Source organism: Notamacropus eugenii, chromosome 4, assembly GCF_028372415.1.
Source record: "Notamacropus eugenii isolate mMacEug1 chromosome 4, mMacEug1.pri_v2, whole genome shotgun sequence".
NCBI classification, from domain to species: domain Eukaryota; kingdom Metazoa; phylum Chordata; class Mammalia; order Diprotodontia; family Macropodidae; genus Notamacropus; species Notamacropus eugenii.
Genome location: NC_092875.1, coordinates 241,097,619 through 241,120,827, shown reverse-complemented (window position 1 = coordinate 241,120,827; position 23,209 = coordinate 241,097,619). Strand labels below are relative to the sequence as shown.

The 23,209-nt window shown below is 36.4% G+C and overlaps 1 protein-coding gene across 4 annotated transcripts in view; it reads right to left on the bottom strand.

Annotated features, from left to right (window-relative positions):
• The window catches only part of LPIN2 (lipin 2), a 101,809-nt gene that overhangs the window by 23,254 nt on the left and 55,346 nt on the right, over positions 1–23,209 (bottom strand). For all 4 annotated transcript variants that reach the window (XM_072604314.1, XM_072604315.1, XM_072604313.1 and 1 more), the window contains exons 4-9: positions 20,094–20,395; positions 9,609–9,716; positions 8,892–9,015; positions 6,467–6,821; positions 4,029–4,128; positions 1,322–1,509 (exon numbers count right to left, since the gene is read on the bottom strand). In XM_072604314.1, the coding sequence (XP_072460415.1) occupies positions 1,322–1,509; positions 4,029–4,128; positions 6,467–6,821; positions 8,892–9,015; positions 9,609–9,716; positions 20,094–20,395 (1,177 nt within the window). The remainder of the gene's footprint in view (positions 1–1,321; positions 1,510–4,028; positions 4,129–6,466; positions 6,822–8,891; positions 9,016–9,608; positions 9,717–20,093; positions 20,396–23,209) is intronic.

Below are 23,209 nucleotides of genomic sequence, written 5' to 3'. Positions count from 1 at the left end.
TCAAGGCCTGGCTTGAATGTTTACTAGCTAACATCCCTTAGCTAATGCCTGCTAAATACTAAGATCCTAGTTGTGTGACTACAGGCAAGTCACGTAAATTCTCTGCACCTGTTTCCTTGCCAAAAAATGGGGATAATATTATTTGTGTTACCTACCTCATAGGATTAATGTGAGGAAAACATTTTAAAAATCTTACAGTACTGATAAATTTGTGTTTTTCTTCTACAGGGAAGCCCTTAAGCCAGGAAGATGGACCTTTCCCAGCAGCTCCTGTGACAATTATTAAAACCAAGGCAGGAACTAACTGAAAAGATCACTTTCCTAACTGAAAGATTACTGAATACAGATGCCCCCAGGGGGTGTATGGTTTCTTCTGTTCTTTCCAAAGCTACTCTTTCCCTTTCCCACTCTAAACAAAAATTATAATGCCTACTAGATCGCTGTGTTGTTGAGAAATCCTTTTATAAGTGGGGAGTTGGATTAGATCATCATCTTTCTCCAACTCCAAAATCTCTGCCTCCCAGCTTCCTTCAAGTCCCAACTAAAACCCTTGATATCCCTCCATGCTAGTGCCTTTCTCCCGCTGATTATCTCCCATTTATACTATGTGTATCTTGTTTCTATGTAGTTGTTTTCATGCTGTCTCCCCCATTACACCGTGAGCTTCTTGAGAAAGGGACTGTCTTTTGGTTTTCTTCGTATCCCTAGTCCTTAGTACACTGCCTGGCCCATAGTAGGCACTTAATAAAGTTTATTGGCTAACATCGACTTTGCGTATGTGGTGAGAAAAAGCGACCTGTTCAACAATCTTAACCCAGCAAAGATTCAAATAAGTAAAGCTCCACAAACTATACTTGCTAAAGTCTCATGTGTTTGATATCAATCCTATTTGATATTTTAAAGGTATATTACAAATAAGCATGTCCTGCCAGTATAGATTTTAAAAATAAATGCTTTTTCTCTTCCTACCACTCCCTCTCAACTGAATAATAAAAATAAAAGAAAACTAAAACCGCAAAACAAATATGTACATAATTCAGCAAAACAAATCCCCAAGCTATTCATGTCCAAAAACAGATGTTTCATTCTGTCTTTAAGTCCATTACACCTCTATTAGGAGGTGGGTAGTGCGCTTTATCTTTAGTTGTCTAGGATTATCTACCAGAAAGACTTTAAAAAAAAGCATCCTATATTATTACCATGGGGAGGTGCATCTTATTCCCTCAGAACTCCAGTTGTAAAGTAACAGCATGTAAATCAGGGTATAAGCTCAGGATCTGTGTTTTCTTTCTGAAGTGAGGACAGCAGTCCTCTTACGTACCTTTTGAGATCTCTCCATTCTCACTGAGGCCCCCACAAAGTGAGAGGGTTACATCAGGCAAGTCCATCGCAGAATCAGAGAGGCATTCAGTACCACTGTCAGCAGCTGCACTTCCCACTGACTGAGGAGACTGAGAGCCGGACAAAGTATCAGACTCGGTCCACTGTCTAGAACCAGGATCAGAATCACTGGAAGGAAAAACAAACCACTATTCACCTATATATCTACACAGATTTACCATACCATGTTTAATAGATTGGTAACTCCATTCTAGATCAAATGATGTCATGCACCTAAATAATTGTGACCCTGGGCAAGTCAGTTTGCCTCAGTTTCCTCATTTGTAAAATGAGCTGGAGAAGGAATGGAAAACCACGCCAGTATCTTTGCCAAGAAAACCCCAATGGGGTCATGAAGAGTCAGACACAACTAATCAATAGCAACCTAAATAGAGGCTACTTTTAACTGAAGATTACATTAAATCGTAAGCTTCTTGAGGGCACGGACTACCTTTTGCTTCCTTTTGTATCACCATTGCTTAGCACAGTACCTGGCATGTAGCAGACATATAATAAATGTTTACTAATTGATGGATATTATATCAGTATGTCAGATACTCTGTACTCTCTTCCCTGACTTGGAAGGGCATCTGATGGATCTCAACTTTTATAAGAAGGAGAGAAGTCCTAGCGCAGAAACTTCCTCCAGGTTAGCAATTCATGTGTTAATTTAAGAGAGTTACCTAGAGTCTCCAAGAAGTTTGTCTAGAGATGTTGTCTAGAGCCACTAAGAAGTTAAGTGACTTGCCCATGGTCACAAAGCTAGAATATGTTGGGATTTGAAATCTAGGTCCTTCCTGACTGCAAGGTGAGTCTCCTATCCATTACTATACGCTGCCTCAATAAGACCATGAAATACAGAATATGCACTTATTTACTAACTGGTTTCACAAACACACACTCATTGCTAGTGTTATCTAAATCATGTAGCTGATTTTAAAATTCTCTAAAGAGCGCTAAGGCAGAAACACACCACACATATAAAAGGCAGGTAAATACTGCATATGTTCACTAAAGCCATTCACAGAACAAGGCAAAAATGTCAATTACATTAGCAGTTTTTCTGATTTTAATAAAGGGTTATAAAAGGAGAAGTACTTATTTAGATTTCCACAATGAAAATTACAGTGTCATTAAAAAGAGCATGATGTTTACAAACAGTTTGATCCTAAAATCCTGGAAAAAAGTGGAGGTACTTTATTACACTGCAGAAAATTACTATGGTTTTTGAGAGATTACTTGAAATCCACTAAGCTGTGCTCATCTCAAAAGCCTGAAAGGTGAAGATGGAAGAAAAAGAAAATTCCTGGGAGTTCAGACTTCCCTTAAGAAAAGGAAAGATTATCCAGCAATAGTGCTTCTAGGACTGTAAATCCAAGAGATCATAAAAATGGGAAAGGGTCCCAACATGTACAAAAATATTTATAGCAGTACTCTTTGTGGTGGCCAAAAACTGGAAATCAAGGGGATGTCCATCATTTGGGGAATGGCTGAATAAATTATGGTATATGAATGTAATGGAATACTATTGTGCTATAAGAAATGATGAACAGGAAGGCTTCAGAGAGGCCTGGAAAGACTTATATGATCTGATGCTGAGTGAAAGGTGCAGAACCAGGAGAACGTTGTGCACAGCAATGACCACAGTGTGTGAGAGTTTTTCTGGTCGACTTGGAACTTCACAGCAATGCAAGGACTTAAAAAAAATTTCCAATGGTCTTTTAAGGCAAAATGCCTTCCACATTCAGAAAAAGAACTATGGAATTCAATTGCAGATTGTAGCAGATCATTTTCTCTTCTATTATATTTTGGTTTCTTATATGATTTCTCCCATTCATTTTAATTCTTCTATACACCACGACTATGGTGAAAATGTATTTAATAGGCACGTATGTGCAGAACCTATATAAAATTGTATGCCATCTTGGGGAGGGAGGGGGAAGGTAGGAGGGAGGAAGGGCAAAAAAAATCTAAGTTATAAGGTAGTGACTGTGGAACACTGAAAATAAATAAAATTAATTTAAAAATTAAAAAAAAGAAAAGAAAAGATTTAAAAGAAATGAGCAGGGACAAAATTGCTTTTATGTTAATAAGAGTACTAATAACATTCAACTTTGGGAATACAGGAGGACTATGGCCTGTATAGAAACTGATCAACTCTATTTGTGAAGGACACTATGGTAGTTACTGGTTATACTAAACCAAAAATGAAATTGTTCCTGTCCTCAAGGAGCTTTGTTGAGGCAATTTTAATTTGCTTAACAAAACTTTTTCTACAAATAGATGCAAAACACTACAATCCAGGTAGATCATGACAAATTTAAATTACCGTAACCCAGGTTAATAAGATTTTGTTCTACTTATGGCTACTGGGATCAGGAATGGCCACAACTGGCACTTGGGATCAGTTTTTGGGTGCTTGTCTGCTAATTATGGCATTACAAAAGCATACAGAGGCTGAAAACCATAACAAAAAATACCTACAATGTTTGCATTTTCCAGAACCCAAAGCAATCATCAGTTCTGGTCCAATGTCTTTTATTCCCATTCTTATCTTTCTGAATGGCTTCTACGTCATTCTACAACAAACTGGAATATCAGGCTAATCGGAGGGCTGTCTTTCATAAGAACATAGTTAAATACAGTACCTTTTGGGGAAATAGAGCGCTGCGACTTCAGGTTCCAAGCCTTTTAGGTCATCCAGGTAAATATCATCAGGTCCCTGGTGCTGGCTTCTCTTGTGGACACCTGTTATCACAGGGCACTTTTAGTGAACAGCATGAAAATCATTGCACATCAGAGCTGACATCAATTTATTTCAATGGCTACCCAAAGCATAAATATGGTCAACAATATCTCCCCCTACTGGTATAACTATTAGAAACCACTCTCCTTCCAAGTTGACATACATTCGCTAATCGACATCATGTGTCCTTTAAATCAGTTTTCAATTAACCTGACTAGTAGGATTCAGTCCAGATGCAAAAACCAGCTATTATTTTGGTATTTACTTAAAATCTTCAAAGTAAACAGACTGAGACTAATTGTCAGTGGTGCAATATGCGGGATAGTGTTTACATTCTGTATTTCTTGAGGCAGCCTAAACGGGAACTTCAGAGGCTCAATAGGACTGATAATAAGTGATTTCACAGAAAATACCATTAATAAATATACCATTAATAAATTTGAATTGTCAAGGTTCTGTCATAGTTGTGTCATCAAAAAGACTTTTTCTGTAGCTGATCAGGGGTTTTCACAAAGCTACCTTGAAAATGTCATGTTAACAATTGTAATCTTGGTAACGATATGCTTTACACTCCATTGAGCAGTAAAGCTGGTATGGTGGGAAAAGCACAGGTCTAGGATTCAGAAGACCTGAGGTTCTAGGAAGGCCTTGTTCTATAACTTTGGGGCTGTAGGCAATTAACCTACCTGAGCCTGTTTCCTTCCTTTTCTTTAAAAAGACAACAATAGCACGTTGAGATCAAATGTGGACCTAGCACATTGCTTTTCTTATAGTTGTGCTCAACAAATGTTCAATGAGTCAAATGAGATTATAGTTAACATATATGGAAGACTTTCAACACTGATAAAGCTACTATGTGAATAGAAGGTTATTAGTATTTTGCTCTTTGAGAAAGGGCAAGCTAATATTATGACAGAAGATTATCACATTCATCAGTATATTCATGGCTCGATGTGGACGTGAGAACAATTCTCTTTCCTGGTTCAGAGCTCCATTTGCTGTATTACACTGATTCTTTGGACAAGAATCATAGGTAAACTAACAGAGTAACCAAAGATAGTTATGACAAACTTGCTTATTAAACACACAATATCAGAAAAGAGCCTTAAAAAAATTCTGGCCAACTATACTGTCAATTTTCTATATAATTCAAAGGCTGATATTCAATGGATGTTTTTATATAGCTTCCAGGTTTGCAAAATCCTTTATATACTATATCTCCTTCTGCTTCACAGCAAGCCTTTGAAACAGTTAGTAGGCATTCTTTTCCCATCTTAACTGAGGGGCAGAGAGGTTATTTGGCTTGCCCACTTAGAAAGCTAGAATATGAAAAGGAGGGAGAAACCAGGTCTTTTTTTCCCTTAACATCAAATGTTTCCTTACATACTTCTCCTCAAACCCAGTGAACTCTCTCCAAGTTACAAAGCACTGAAAAAGCAACCAAGTTTGACAGGCTACATCACATTCTGTACCTGAAGTCTCCCACCTCATTCTATTGCATCTCAATATTGTTTATTAACATATTTATAACTAATTTGAGTTTAACTGCTTTTTAGCAATGTGTTAATTTACATTCCTATTGCCACTGTGTAGGATGCCCTCATTTTGTTATAAAGTCTTTCCATGTTTCTCTGAGTTCCTCATTCCCCATTTCTTATGGGACAATAATGATATCCCCCTACAAACACACTAAAATTTGCTCAGACACTTTTCAATTAACGGACAACCACTTTGTTCCCAGCATTTTGACACAAAAGAATACTGCCATAAATATTTTGTACTGATCTCCTTCGGACATATGCTCAGTAATGGGTTTACCAAATCAGAGAGAACAGTTGAATGATTTTTTCTCCCATAATTATAACCATTTCCTAGACACACCAGCAGTTCAGAGCTTCACCAACAATATATTAGCGTTGTCTTCTTACCACTTTTTCCACAATGACCATTTCCATTTTAAAAATAATCTTTGCCAATTTGATGAGTGTGAAGTGTTGTTGGTTTAATTTGTATTTCTCATATTTGGGGTATTATTCCAAATGGTAGATGATACCTGGCATTTCTTCCAAAAATGGTTTGCTCACATCCTTTGCCTTCCAATGGTCCAATGCCATTTCTGTTCTGTCCCCTCTGTAATTTCTCCTTAAATTCTCACTGATGTAGCTAATTTCTTAGGGCTTCACTTCACTTTGCATGTGATGATCTAATGGCTTTTTGTTATGACCTTTTGTTTAGTGCTGGGATCAAGCTCAGCCTCATACAATTCAAAAATCAGACTATCAAAATGATCTACTATCTACATTCAGGACTGTTAATTCTGAGTTAAAAGCAAATAAATACCTTTCTTCTTTGATGGGGAATCCAGTTTAGTGACTGGCTTTATTTCTGATGATGGAGGCTCCACTGATGGGTTAGGGAGAGGATCGGCATCTAACATAGAGAACGCTTGTGAGCTTTCAAGAGGAGGTTCAAGAATTGCAGAAGCAATGGACGTTGTCTCATCCGGCTCCCTCATCTGCGTGCAGAGTGCTCTTGGCTTTGGTTTTACTATTGTACACACAGTGTCTTCCACTGAAACATCCTTCTCAACTTCATTTACCAGGTTATCTTCGTTGGGGATGACCCTAAAATGGGTATTTTCTGATGGTGTAATGGTAGCCGTTCGAGGGTGATCTGATCTCTCTTTCTTGCTGATCTGAAAAAGATAGGATATAATTATTAGAAAAAAGAGAACCGTCAACTCTGTTACTTCTGGAATGCCTTTCTCTTGACATCCAGTCTCCCATCACCAAAAGTCTATTTAACATCTTAAATTCGGTTTCTCATGGATATCATAAACTCAACATATCCAAGACTAAACGTATTATCTTTTCCCCCAAGTCCTTCCCTTTTCCAAACATCAATTACTGTTGAGGGTACCCATAACCCTCCCACTTTGTAATCTAGGAGTCATCCTTGATTCCTCAATTTCTCCTACATTCTCTGTCCAATCTGTTGCCAAGTTCTGGCATATTCTACCTTTGTAAGTTCCCATGTATACATATTCCCCCTTCTCTCCTCGACACAGCCCAGCTGTAATGGCATAGGCCTTCACCACCCAATCCCTGGACTACTACAATAGCTTGCTGGTTGGTCTCCATCACTGACTCTACCCACTCCAGTCCATCCTCCACTCACATATCAACGTGATTATCCTACTGTGCAGGTTAGATTTCCCTTGCCTGCAACTCAAGAAACTCTAGTGACTTTCAGTATCAAGTATAAATTCCTCTGATTTCCACTGCCTAGCCCATTCCTAACTTTCCAGTCTTCTTACACTTTGTTCCCTTTCAAATACTGTATGACCTAGAGGCAACAATCTCCTTGCTTTTCCCCATATGCCACACACAGTCTTGTGACTCCATGCTTTTTTTCTGGTTGTTCCCATGCCTGGAAGTGCTATTTCAGCACTGCCTCTTAGTATTACTGGCTCCTTTAAAGGTATACTCAAATCTGACTTTCTACTAAAAAGCCATTCCTGGTACAATCCTCTTCCCCCTTAAATGCTTCAACCTTCCCTGTGAGATTGTCTCTAATTTATCCTGTCTATATTTCATCTGTATATGCTTTTTCAATGCTGTCTCCATGATTAGAGTGATATACTTCAAGGCAGAGACTGTTTTTCCCTTTCTTTTTATTTCCAGTCTTAACATAATGACTGGCACATAGTAAGCAATTAATAAATGCATATTGATGCCATCTGATTTATAACACAAAGCATACTGGTCTGAATGTAGCTTGTGCCCCTGAAATGGGATCCTTCTGGAAGGAAAAACAATTGGAAGTATACAATGAAAAGTAACACTAATTATAGGTTATATTCAAGTTTTCTACAAACTTGATTTTTTGAGGACATATATGGCCTCCCTTTTGATGAAGATACATGTTTTTACAATGAACAGATAATATATAGAATCATGTCCCAGAGTGAAAAGAGATCTCAGAGGCCATGCAATCAAACATATAGCCTACACACATACCTGACAAGTAGTCAAGCACATTCTGCTTAAAGATCTCTGGTAAGGGAGAACCCTCAACTTCCTGAGAAGCCCATGCTACTTTTGATTAGTTCTAATTTTGAGGAGGCTTTTGCTCCTACATCAAGCCTAAATTTGTCCATTCACAATTTTCATCCATTTATCCTAAGTCCTCTCCATTGAAGTTAAGTAGAACATATCTGATCCCTCTTTCACGTGAGGGCCCTTCAGGTATTTGAAGAAAGCTATCATAGTTTCCCCTTCCCATTTTCCACCAAGTCTTCTCCTCTACTGGCTACTCTAGATATGATCTGACCAGGGCACAGTAAAAAGAAACCATCACTTCCCCACTCTTGGCCATGATGCCTGACTTCTATATTATGTGTTATTTGACCATTATTGAGCTTGAAGTTCACCAAAATCCCCTCAAATTTTCAGTGAAACTATTTCTTATTTATATCTTCTCCCCATTTCACAAATAGGAAAGTAACAGGTTTAGCCCTAGTGTAAACTTCATTTTTACTGCAAAATTTCATCTTACTGGATGTGGCCCAATTTTCTGGTCTGCACAGTATAAATGTTTGAAAAGACACTTGTAGTAGAGTTATGCAACCACAGGAGGGCACTTAAGTCATTTCTATTTGTGAAAGCAAATCTGCAATTCCTGTTTTCTTATTTACAAGTTAATCTGCTTAATTTTTATAAGCAGAAAAATAAAAGCCCCATTCATCCCACATGTATATTATTACCTTGGTAGACTCTGGGAAACCTCCCCAGGTCCATTCCATGTGAGATTCTGATCTGAGCAAGCTCTCAGCAGGTTTCACTTCGAGCTCTGAATCACTCTTAGGACAGGCAGTCTGAGAGAAGGCACTGTCAACATAAGCACAAAGACATGGCGGAGTGACTGAAAAAGGCAGATAACCTAGAGGCCCCTTTAGCTTGCCATGATTCTTCTAAGTCTGGAGGGTACGTGTAGGTTGGATTTACCAGTTTACCCTGCAGATAGAAAGCCCCCAATGAGAAACAGTTTCAGCTTTTCCTTCACAAGGCAGAAAGACCCCAGAGGTCTTTAAGAACATTGAAAAAACTTAAAAGTCTGGTCGGATGGTTTCACTTTCACACCTTGTCTGCTTTTAATAATATTCATAGTTTAAAAAAATGTCAGTGGCTGACCTAGGATCAGAATTTCGAGTTTTAAGGCCCCAAGTTCAGAGCTGCATGCATATCATGACATTGCAATTTGGAAGACAGACAAACTAGACAGAGGCTGATAGACACAAAGCAAGAGAAAGAATCCAATTCATATCAGGGAGAAAAATCTCAGGTTTTTATCACTAGGAAAAGACAGAAAGGTAATCTGATGTCTGCTGAAAAAGAGAATAGCCATTTAACAAGTCTGCCTAAGTCCTTCTTGCCTTCAAGAATTTAAATAAATGAAAAGAGAAGTTAATAAAATTATTTACTTGTCCAAAGGGGACCAATCTCCATCAGATAATGGGTAATGATCACTGGAATGGAAGATCAAAGGCTCCTTATAGTCTTCCTCCTTCATTGTAGCAGTTGAAGGTCCTCTGTGGAAGAAAGAAGAAGAGAATGGTGGAAATGACTACAATTAATTATAACCATGCAGGCCTCCAATGACAATTCTTTCAATCAAAAGAAAGAGAAAGAGGGTAGGTTATTAAAAACAAAGATTTCCAAAAGGAAAAAATGATGGAGATGGGGCTGTTACTAGTGACAATGAGGGGAAAAAGGGAGCTTCACAAGTTACTTCAATTACCATTTCCATTTTGGGAGGAAATGTGATTCAAAAGAATATTTCTACTTAGTTGTTACTGATTTATAAGAAAATATAGCAACTATCTCATGCCATGGATTACATACTTCAAAAATTTAGAGATAACAATAGATAAATTACTTAAGGCAGATTTTTAGCTCAAGGATTAACTTAGAATAGATCTTCTTCCTCCCACAAATTTACAATTTCATTATTTATTAGCACCAATTCCATGATATAGGAACGGTAATGAGGAACCTGTAAAAGTAGATTAAATGTTATTGCTTTCCAGGAGCTCCTGTAGTTATTTTGTAAGAGAAGAGAGGAAAACTATTAATCATAATAAGATTTTAAACCAATTTCACATATGACCTTTTCTCATTTGCATAGAAAAAGCTGTACATATAAAAAGTCACCATTCTTGGCCATATCATAAACATTACATAAATGGAAAAAGATACAATTTTTCTTTGATGACTCCCATCTTAATTGAAAATAATAGTGACTGAGAACTTAATGACATCAAGAGGTATTCCTATAGAACTTTAGAAAGACAGAAGGTGGTAGTGGGTAGACAGTTAGTTTTAGGGTAAGGAAGACTTGTGTTCAAATTTCACCACTCATACATATCAGCTGTGTGACCATGACTAAGTGACTTAACCCTTCAGTATTTGAGGCAACTAAATCTTTAAGTTGCAGAAAAGGTACTGACCCGGGAGACTACAAGTCCAATCCCTATCCCTAATTCACTGTCCACTCCTGGGGATACAGATCAAGTGTGCAATGCTTAGGGAGCAGACTAAAACGAATACATATTTACATTTCACAGAATATGCTTCATTACTTTATTAAAGTTAAGACAAGAAGAATAGCAAAACACTCCCTCTAATAACTGGATTTAAGAATTTCAATAAAGGGATTCAACATCATAAAGAATTGCCCATGATCGCTAAAAGAGGGGAAATTATTTATAGTATCTTGAGATCCTGGATATGACTAAAGTCAATAGGTTGGTTTTTTCCCCCAGTTTTGTGACTCCATTGCTAACATAGTACTTATAAAAACTATTTTACAGAAAACTAGTAGTCTTTCCAAAATGAGATGACTCCAAATCTAGAATCATTTTATGCAGTTTAAACAGATTTCTGTTTCCTACTTTCTCTGCGTCTGTCGGTCTCTCTCTGTACTTGGGTCACTCAACCAATCAACAAGCATTTATAGCGCACAGTGCCTGGGGATACAAAGGTTACATGGTAAATGGGGAGATATCAATAAATATGTAAGTTTACATATAAAATATGTAAAGTTAATATATAAAATAAGTTTACTCTATTCAAAAAAATCAATACTAAGTTAAAAGAAGAAATTTAAATTAACTATGCCTGGCAATACCTATATAAAACTTTAGCTCTAAGAGCAACATATAAGTCCTAAGGAAAGTCATCCAGCAGGGCTTTGATCCCATCAATTGCCATGTGTTTATAGTGACAATTTTAAGAAAAATTATCATGTATATGAGCAATGTGTTTGTTTGAAGAGAACACAGAGGAAATCCTGTTCCATTTACTTAATGGTCTCTAAATTCACATTTGGAATCTCGACATTTTCCATAACATTTCTCACGCAACACAGCACAACTGGCTGAAATTGATTAGATAATCAATATTAACTTATCTGTTTCAAGTCAGAAGTGGAAAAGGACAAGGGCAATTCAGGCTATATACCTTTAAGATTAAAGTCACCCTATAGTGACTGTAGCCATCGTAGGTCAGAAAATTAGAAATGGCTAAAAGGGAGATACTGTAAAGAAGATGAGAAAAATTCATCCTCTGGGGAACAGATTTCTGTTTCCATCTTTCTCTGTGTCTGTTGGTCTCTCTCTGCACTTGGGTCACTCAACCAATCAACAAGCATTTATTAAGCACCTACCATGTGCCAGGCACTGGGGATACAAAGCTTACATGGTAAATGAGGATGTATACCAATATATATATAAGTTTATATAAAATACAATGCAAATATTTTTAGGGGGAAGACAACAGTAGCTTGGAAAGGGGCTCAGCAAAGTCCTCATGTAGTAGAAGGTGATGTCTGAACTGAGCACTGAGGGAAATGAGGGATTATATGAGGAGGAAGTGCATTGCAGTAAGGCATGGTGAACAGCCAGTGCAAAAGCCTGGGGATCAAAGATGAAATGTTGCTTGTAAAGAATAATAAGAAGGCCAGCTTGGTTTTAATGAGGAGTATATCAAAGGGAGTATGCATAATAACTCTGGGAAGGTAGATCGAAATCAGACTATGAAGGACTTTAAATGCCAAACAGATCTTTTGTTTGTTTTGTTCGGGGTGGGGGTGGGGTACATGAACTGGGATACGAAAATATTTATTTGTTTGTTTGTTTATTTATTTTCATGAACCTCTAACTGAAATCTGACATTCCCTCCAATTACAAATGTAGGAAACAAATATTATTCTGAAAAGGTGTCCATAAGCTTCACCAAAATTCCAAAATAGAACATATCACAGAAAGAGTTAAGAGCCTTTATGTTAGAAATAATAAGGAGTCAATTAATTTATTGAATACACTGATCTTTCTTCTTTTTGGGGGGAGAGGAAGGGGAAAAATTTGGGGTGGGGTTCCTTTTTATGCTTGTTTTGATATTCCATTAATGTCATTGCTGGATGTTTAAAATACTTTTTATTAATGATGGACTTTTGCGTTACTTTTGCAGTCTATAGTCAGGGAAAGAATTAAAAAACCATGCTCGTAGCAAATAATTTTTATTGCTTCTGTAAACTAACATGTCTGGTGAACGGCAAAGAAGGCTTTCATGCATTATTCAAACCAAAAATCCATATTACATTGGGAGCAAAAAATTAAATAAAACCAGTTACTTTGTATGTTTAACCACTTTCACCAGCCATCATAGGAAAAAGCAAAGACTTATTCTAACACTGGTTACCTACATCAACATGACTATCATCCAAAAAGAATATAGCAATTTTAGGTGTGATTCAAACAAAGCAAGTTTAAGGCTCTAATGTTTCAAGAAAAAAGGTGCAGCAACTCATTTCCTCCAAATTCTCTCTTTCATCTTCAAGAAGCCTAAATTAACCTCAATTTTTGTTCCATAAATGAGTCTCCAAATTAAAACATAAGTAGTATATTAGAATGTTATTTACTGAAATAAAATGAGAAGTGAAAACTTAGTTTTGGCAACCATGAGAATAAAGACCACATAATTTTCTGCGGCAAAGGTAGTCAAGGCAACTTGAATAATTGAAATCTTCAAAATTCCAAACCCATAGAATACCCAGACTTCAAGATAATGAAAAGTTTCAACCCCTCATACACCAAACCTGTCAGCTATTAATATAGCCATCTAGATATACGGGATAGGGTATAAGGTCTTTTTACTTTTTTTCTGTCTGATCTCTTTAAGAAGTACATGTTATATGAAAATTGAGACATTAATGTGCTGTTGTTGGAGCTGTGAACTGATCTCCATTCTGGGGAATAATTTAGAACTTTGCCCAAAGGGCTATAAAACTGTGCATACCCTTTGACCCAGCAATACCACTACTATGTCTGTATCCCAAAGAGATTTTTTAAAAAAGGGAAAAAGACTTATTTGTACAAAAATATTTATAGCAGCTCTTTTTGTGGTAGCAAAGAATTGAAAATTGAGGGGATGCCCATCAATTGGGGAATGGGCTGAGTGAGTTGTAGCATATGATTGTGATGGAATACTATTGTGCTATAAAAAATGATGGAGCAGATCAGGTTGAGAAAAAAAACCTGAGAAGACTTACATCAAGTGATGCAGAGTAAAGTGAGCAGAACCAGGAGAACACTGTAACATAGTAGTTCTAATATAACAGTTAAGGCTCAAATGTGAAAGACTTAGCTAGCTACTCGGATTAAGACAATGATCCAAGACAATTCCAAAGGACCCATGATGTAGAATGCTACCTATCTCCAGAGAGAAAACTGATGTACTCTGAATGAAGACTGAAGTTTATTTTTTAATTTTTTTGGGGGTGTGTGTGTATGTATGTATGTGTGTGTGTGTGTGTGTGTGTGTGTGTGTGTGTGTGTATGTTCTCTTTTGCAACATGGCTAATATGGAAACATGTTTTGCAGAACTTACCACATATAATCAATATCATACTGCTTGCCTTCTCAAAGGATGGGGAGAGAATTTGGAACTCAAAGATTTTTAAAATAATATTAAAATTTTTAAAAATGTAAATGAAAAATATTTAGTGAAATAAAAAACAGAAAAAAGTACATAAGAAGGAACTATCTTTTTTTTTAAGCAAAACAGAAATGGGGAAGGGATGCTTTAAAGGAAATGGAAGTATTGCAAGAAGAGGTGGTAGAATGGGATATGTTAAAAGGCTTTATTTTTGAACATCTTTACTATAAAATTGATTTTTTTTCCCCAACTCTAAATCAAATTCCTCTCACCCAAAATCATTCCAAGTGTTACTTTGCCATACAAAACACTCAAAAGCACAAGAAATGCAATGAAAATGGCACAAGAGTTATAAACAGAGATGTACAACTTGGGCCCTTGAGTTCGTAACAAATTAAAACACACAAAATAGACAACACAGCTCTTACATACTTGTAAACCCATTCTATATTCCTGCAATGTATAAATTAACATTCTTTCCCTAACATTGCTAACTCACCTTTCATTGGAAATTAAATGTGACTTTTTGAGCTTTTTTCTTTTCTCCAATTTTTTTTCAAGGAAACGAATGATAATTTTCATTATTTTTAATAACATAATTAATTATATAATTTTAAATCTAAAACATCTATGTTGAAAATTTACTTAAATTCACAGAATTTAGGAACTTCATGGGACCATAGAGCCCCCAAAGTGTGTTTAGAGAACTCTGGGCATCCCCAAGGCCTTTCAGGCGAGTCTATGAGGTCAAAACTTATTTTCACAATAATACTAAGATATTTTACTGTCTAATGTGATAAATATCAACAGAAATAACCCTCAAATGAAAGCTCTTGGGTGAGGAAGAAGAATCCTTAATAATTTTTATGATCATAAAGGAGTCAAGAGACCAAAAAGTCTGAGAATTACCAATCAACTTATCACTCATATTTTTCACATAAGAAGCTTGAGGTCTAGTAAGTAAATGTGAGGTTAGTAAGGGATTGGAATGGGATATAAATCAAGGTCCCGGATTCCAAGTCCATCCAGAGAATCCATTCTCTTATACAGGTTTATGCTATGGTTAGAACTTTTTTTTAATTAAAAAAAAATTTGCCTTCTTTTAACTGTAGTTATTTGCTGACAGTACTCACAAAAAAAACCTATTTTCTCTCAAAGAAAGAGAGAAAAAGGAAAAAAAAAAACCTTTCAATTTGTAGTTCCTTTAGAGTCCACCAGCAGTGTAATAAGAAAGGACAAACACTAAGGCAATATTACGGGCACTGAATTTTCGCATCTAAAAGCCTATTTTTGGCAGAGCCTATTTGTTACATCATCAGCTAGCTCTGGTTTACAGAGATAAGCAGTCAACTATATGTAGCAGCAGCCAGCCAGTCAAATCAATAAGGGCCAGGGCCTCTGGAGGTTTAAATATGGTACTAAGCACAAAGCCGACACTCAATATATATTTGTTGATTGACTGACTGATCATTCAGTTTAGACTAACAATAGGAGTGGAATTTTTTTTTTCATTTTTACTCATTCATAGGATTTAGAGTTAGAAAGGAGCTTAGAGACCATTGAATCCAATTCCCTTATTTTTAGCCCTGACCCTTATTCCTAATGAGGACTGTTTGAGCAGAATAGTTCTTGTGGACTCAGCTGAAATTGCAAAGCTTTCAATAATTCTCATTAGCATCCCAAGGTTAAGCTGCCAGCTCTGAATCCTGTTCCTAGATCTCTTACTACTAAACTGTGTCTACATTTGATTTATAAACTGATGCACAAACAGGAAGCATTAAATGCAAAATGTCAACAAAAATTCGTCTACCTTGGGGGATGGAAGAGACCTTTCAATTTCATTCTTGGCAGAATGCCGGGTAAGAAAAATACATTGGTAAGAACTAGGGCAGCTCTGACTAATTTGAGCAGGCTTACCCAAGGGAATGCATAGAAATGTTATTCCAAATGAGGTTTGGATGTGGTATGGATGCAAATGTCTTCTGAATTATTATCTATTACTTGTCCATCTATCCAACTGTGATACCAAGTATACCATTAGTGTGGGCTCACTCTCAACCTTTCATTCTCTGAAGAGAGATGCCTCCCCACTTCCACCTCCCTCCCAAAAGCAAAGGGATAGTAAAGACTCCATATTGGGGAAGGCAGGGAACTACCTGGAGCAGACACTAGAACAAAGAAGGGAGGGAAAGGAAAGGGAGGCCATTACTTTTCTTTATATGGCTTGCAATCAATAAGACTTTAGTCTTTCATTCACTCAGAATTCCTCTGAGTACAGACTCCAAAAGTACAAAGTTTAAGTTTGCCATTAATCTCTTTTCAGCTAACGTCTTTTTATATTAACTGACAGAGGAATGACTCCAAATTTATTGACCTATTCTGACTTCGTTAATTGCTCAGTTTACACTGATACTGTGAGTGAACAGTGAAAAAAGTCAGTACTTTTCCTTTGTATCTTTTAATCTTTAATTCTTTAGTTTGAGGTGAGGAAGTCTATTTTCTCTCAAAATTGTATGAGATGAGAGAGACACAGCATGTGTGAGATTCTGCTAGAATAAGAGGAGGTGGAAAAGATCTGAAGAGAGATAAAAACCACCGTGAATCTAAGATTTTAAACTTCATGCATTTAACATTTAGAAGTAATAGACATATCACTTCCCAAAGATCATAATAGGGGCCACTGGTAAATCTAGAACTATAGCTCAGGTCTTGTTTCCTAAAAATTTGGAAATTAAGGAATCACAATTACCAAGGAGAAAAATATTGTAATATATTAATAAGAAACTATTTTGATCATTTAAAATCCAAATTCGGTAAAGAAAGTGACTTAATATGTAGTAGTTGGATTTTTTCAATTGGAGAAACAAATATATGAGGATTCTCATGTAGAATGTAGTTCCTTTTTTTCTTTCTTTCAACTCAAATAAAGGTTTGGATATGAAAACTCATTTTGGGAACTTCTAAAAAAATTTTCCAATAGACTCTGCTACTAGGACATTAATGTACCAACCACTGTTACTCACAAGTTTGAATAAAGCAGCAACTGTAGCATATTTTTAAAATAAAGGTATCTAATTTTTAAAAGATATACTGCAGGGTTAACTAGGTGGCACAGTGGAGAGAGAGTCAGGCTTGGAGTCAAGAGGAACTGAGTTCAAATGTGACCTCTGATACTAGCTGTGTGACCCTGAGCAAGTTACTTAACCCTGAATGCCTCCAATATGATAATAATAAAAAAGACTAGAGTATTGAGTAGAGGATTAACGTTGGAGTGAATAAGACCTAGGCTTGAGTCCTACTTCTGACACATACTTGTTGTATGGCCCTGGGCAAATCCTCTAACTACTCTATGGTTTGGGCAACTCTCTGAGATGTTAACTTACAGAGGAGATGCTGACTTGCTTTGGTAGATACAGTTAACTGATCTGTTAGCTTCTCACATCAATGAAATCAGAGTTCCAGTCCCTATCCCTAATTTCTTAATTTTAAAAACCAAATGATTTATCATTGACTTAAAAAGTGAACATAAATACGACCTTGCTTTGTAAATTATTTACATTTAGATGAGTGAATTTCAATATATAAAAATGCTTTAACTTTTCAGCCATTTGCTCCAAGTCTCCATTAGAATCCTTTGTTCCCTTCAGAATCATTCATTTTTCTTCTTATGTGTTTGTCCTTAGTAAATACTCTGTCCTGGTTCTGCTTTTTTAAAGCTTCGCATTATTTCAAAAAGGCATTTCTAGATTGCTTCATGTTCCTCTTACTTTTCACCCTTAATTGTATTTCAGTATTTAGTATTCATTCCATTAATGTGGCATAAGATTCAGCTAAGTATTCCTCTATTGTTGGACATGTAGGTTGTTTCCAGTTTTCTTGAAATTAAAAGATTCTGCTGGGATGATCACTGAACAAATAGCTCTTTTTAAATGTTTTTTTTTAAACTTCTGAGGTTTATTTCTAACTAAGGAATTCTTGGGTCACAGGCTATATAACTGTTACTATATCTGTAATGCTAAATTGAAGTTTGTAATCCCATCTAATTTTTATGAGACATAAAATGACACAATGGAATGTCAAAGGACTTGAAACTAGACAATATAGGTTTCAAATCCTTAAAACTTTAAACTGATATGCCAAATATTATAATTACCATTATTATGAAAAAAAAAATCACAATTTTTATATTTGATAATTATTTCATATTCATCATTATTTCTAGTATCAGATAGTACTGACAGTACGGACTAAAAGGCAGAATCATCCTGTGTGTTAGAAATTTTACAGAATATTTTTCAGATCTGTCTCACACTTGCAAAGCAAATCAGCCATAATTCCTATTCCTGAACTGAAAACAATGCTGATTCCCATCTAATCCAGTGAAATGTTCAAAATATCAAAAAGATTAAACAAATGAGTTTGAACTAGTAAGGGCAAGTGATGTTGCATTATAACTAAGTCAGGTCAACTAATATCTATTAAGTATCTCCTACATGCCAGGCACTGGGCTAAGTACTAGGAATGTAAAGGCAAAACAACTCTAACGAAAGAGAGGACATGCCAACAACTACTTACAAACAAAATATATATGGGATAATTTGAAGGTAACTAATATAGAGAAAAAACGAAGAATAAGGATGAATTTTGTTGAGTTAAGTCGTCTCCAACTCTTCATGATTCTATTTTGGGGTTGGCAGAGATAACTGGAGTGGTTTGCCATTTCCTTCTCCAGCTCATGTTACAGTGAAGAAACTGAGAAATGGGGTTAAGTGACTTGCCCAGGGTCACACAGCTTATAAGTGTCTGAGGCTGGATTTGAACTCATGAAGATTAGTTTTCTTGATTCCAAGCCCAATGTTCTATCCACTGCAACACATAGTTGTCCCTAAGGAAGAATAGAAAAGGATTTTATATGGAAGGTGGGACTTTAGCTGAGACTCAAAAGGAAGCCAGGAAGTAGGGATGAGGAAGAACAACCTGTGAAAATATATGGAATTGAAAAATATAAGAGGTACAGCAAGGGGACTAGTATTACTGGATCTTAGAGTACATAGTGGAGAGTAAGGTATAAAAAGATTAAAAAGGGAGGGAAGGAACCAGGTTACAAAGACCTTTAAAGTAAAAACAGAGGATCCTGGAGGTAACAGGAGCCACTAGAGTTTACTGAATGGAGAGATGGGGGGGGGGCAATATGATCGGACCCACACTTCAGGAAGATCAATTTGGCAGGTGAGTGGAAGATGGATTGGGGTGTCAGTCAGTAAATGTTTATTAAATAGCTACTATGTGTCACACACTTTGCTAAGCACTGGGGATATAAAAAAACGGCAAAAACTAGTCCCTGTTTGCAAGGAGTTCAGGGTAATGAGGAAGATGACACGCAAACAACTATGTACAAACATGATATATAGAGGATAAATTGGAGACAATAAACCAAGGAAAGCACAAAAGTGGGGAAGAGACCTGAAGCCAGGAAACCAGCCAGTGGGCTACTGAAGTACCCTAGGCATGGGGTTATGAGGAACTGTACTATTGTACTGGTGGCCATGTCAGAAGAGAAGGAGTATATTCAAGAAATGTTATGAAGGTCGAAATGATAAGACTTGACAACTGATCAGATAAGGGGGTGTGAGGGACTAGAGAGAATAAGGACTTGAGGATATTTTTTGTTTTAGGGGTGAGTGGTATTGGACCTCTGAAGCTAGCTATTTATCAGAAAAGAAAAGAGTTAAAAATTTCCTTCCATGCTGATCTGGCTTTTTGAAACTGTAGAAAGGAGATACTGGTCTTTGGCAACGCACATTTTCTACTACTAGAGCAAATGGGAAAGTTTTATAGAAGATTTTGAAAGGATTTCGAAGGGAAAACCAACATTACCTATATATAAAAGAAAATCTCATCTTGTTTTAGTTTGGTGCCATATTTGGGTGCTTCAGAGCAAAAACATTTTACTGATCAAGGCATTCATTTACCTCATAGGCTGGGCTGCTTTTTCATCATCAGAGCTTATGTCTATTTCACAGATGTCCTCCGTTCCAGGAGATGGGGTCTGATCTTCCTTCTTGTTTTCTTGTTTGTACTTCTTTTTCCGCCGTTTTTTCTTCTTCACAGAACCCGGGTTGAAAACGGTCTCTGTCTCCATCATGTGTGAGATTTCTACACTCTGACATACTCTTTCATTTCCACCTGACTTCATCAAATGAGTCTCAATATCTTTAAAGAACTGATCTTCTGTAGGTATTGGTGAGGTAGCCAAGTAGGCAGGAAGTTTTTCCTTAAAAAGAACAAGGAATACAAGTTAGAAAACAAAAGACTGTTGACCTTTTATGTAAAGTTAACAACAGAAGAAAAAGAAATCTATTTCATGTAGAAGCCAAAGAATCTTACAAAGTTTTTCCATCACCTTGTCTAATCTGGAAGCCAGGAGTTAGGTAAGTCACTGAAAACTACACTTTGAATATGTCTCTTCAATTAGTTGCTGAACAGCTCAGTGCTCAGTCATGTCAGTACAAGAGTAGCTAGCTTTCATAGCACACATCTAGAGAAACTGACACTACCTGCTTGGAGGAAAAATAGAAAAGGTATGATAGACACCACTATTAAAACAGAGACAATTAAAATTGCTATGAAAGTAAAACAGTAGTTTTACAAAGGACCACATAAAGAACTTACTGAGATAAAGAACAATGAGACTGAAGTGAAGTAGGAGGCAAACTCTAAGAGATTCACATCAAACAAAGGGCTGATGAAAAAAATCAAGTATAGCCAAGAAAAACGGTTAAAGCGAACACGGGGACCTAGCTGAAGAAACAGTTTAAGAATGACTTTGTCTAATTAATTAAGTGTGCATAGGAGCAGGTAGGACAGAGCTTTCTCTTAACAAATGAATTTAATATATTTTAAAATGAGGACATTTCAAAAAAAAACCCTGTTCTCCTGGGAAGAAAACTAGAAACTTGTAAAGCCAAAAGGAAAATAAGGAAAGCCCTTTATAATTGGTTAATGGAGAAGAAATTGACCGGAAATTAACATCAGAAAAATGATTATGTCCTGATATTCAGTAATAAAGGAATCAATTTATGGATTTCTGAAACACTTGACATCATTACATATTTCTGAACCACAAAGAGAAAATGATAGAGACTTCTGAAGATATAACAGGAACTTTCTTATTCAATACAATTCAATTCAGCAAACATTTATTATGTGCCTACTACGTGCAAGGTACTAGGGATACAATGACAAGAATAGATCCAAAGAATTTTAGAACTGAAAGGGCCATCATTGACCACCAAGCCAAACTGTATATGAACAGGAACTCTCTCTACAACATATTCAACAAGTGGCTATTCAACCTTTGTTTAAAGACCTCAAGTGAAGGTAACTGATTCTCTCCAGAGGTAGCCTATTACACTTTAAGTTTAAAAATTAGCTACTGAGCCACAAAAGGAAATTTTTTCCTTATGTTAATCCTAAATTTTCCTCTTTGCAATTTATACCTACTGTGCCAAGTTCTGATCTCTGGAAAAAGCAAACGACCCCTTCAAATATCTGAAGACACCTATCATGCCCCTATCCCACATCTTCCCTTCTACAAACTAAATAAACACCCCTATTCCTTCTGTCATCATCTTGGTTGCTGTCCTTTGGGCACTCTCTAGATTATCAATACACAATACTCAAGATGTGATCTGACCAGAACTGAATAAAAAGCAGCTATCATCTTCCTGTTTCTGGACATTATATATTTCTTAATGAAGCCAAAGATCGAATTAGCTTTTTTTGGCCACCATATCATCCTACTGACTCAGTTTGAGCACTAAAACCTCCAGAATATATTTTTTTTTTCAGATAGGCCACTATCTTCCATCTTGCTCTTATGAGGCCATTTCTTGGAACCCAGTAAGGCTTTAAGTTATTCCTAAGCAATTTTATCTTGTTAGATTTGATTGGGTCACTGTTCATGTCTGTTGACATCTTGACAGGTACTGATTCTATTTTCTTTTGTGTTAGCTTTTTCTACTTTTTCGTTAAATCTCCGATGCTTCACAAGCTTTCACATATCACCCATAGTGGCTTAGCATCATGGTATATGGCATATCTCAATTCTTTGTGAACCCTACAATATATAACTTGGGTCAAATAATTGGAACTAATCAAATGGAGAACAACTAAGGCATCTTATCGTCACTCTATTGTTTATCTTCCGTAAACCATCTAATCAACTACCCTCAAAGAACCTACATTTTACAGGAAGGACAGGTGCAAGGGTATGAATATAATATTCACATAAATAAATAAATATGTACACAAGGATAATTCAGGAGAGGGACAGCACTAAGAACTGAAGGGATGAGGAAGGGTTTTGTGGAACAGGGGCTGAGTTGGATCATGAAAGATGACCAGGATTTCTTGAGGTGGAGATAAGGTAAGAGTGCATTCTAAGTATCAAGGATAACTAATGCCAAGTCTGTGGTGTGGAGATGGAGTATTGAGTTTAGGTAATACTTAATAGTCCAGTTTGATTGGAACATAGAGTTTATGGAAGAAAGTATTATAAAATACAACTGGAAAGGTAATTCCTTCCTACTAGATTATAGGGGGCCATAAATACCAGACAAAACATGTTGTGTTTTAATCCTATAAGCAACAGGACATAGCTTATAAAAGCTATATATATAGCTATATATAAAATATTTTCTATTTTATCCTTCAAGCAACGGGGAAGTTGAATTTTTAAAGTTGCAGGTCCCAGTTCCTAACTATGCAATCTCTAATTCTTCTTATGCACAAAGCATTTCAGCTTGCTTCCCATAAATCTGTTTTTACAAGAATGGCAGGGTATGAGAAAAGGTGGAAAACCACTAAGTTTCTCAAGATATTATCCAATGACAGATCCATTACAGGAGAGGAATGAAACAAAAAGAAAAGGTAAAGGGCTTGTGCCAGACTTTAGCCTTGTGTCCATCAAGGAACAAGCAGTCCTCTACAATGAAAAGGCTCAAGGGTCTGCATTAACCTCCATTCCTTTCCCTACTCTCTGCTTTGGCAATTTCATCTGCTTCCATGACTTTAATTATCTTCTGTA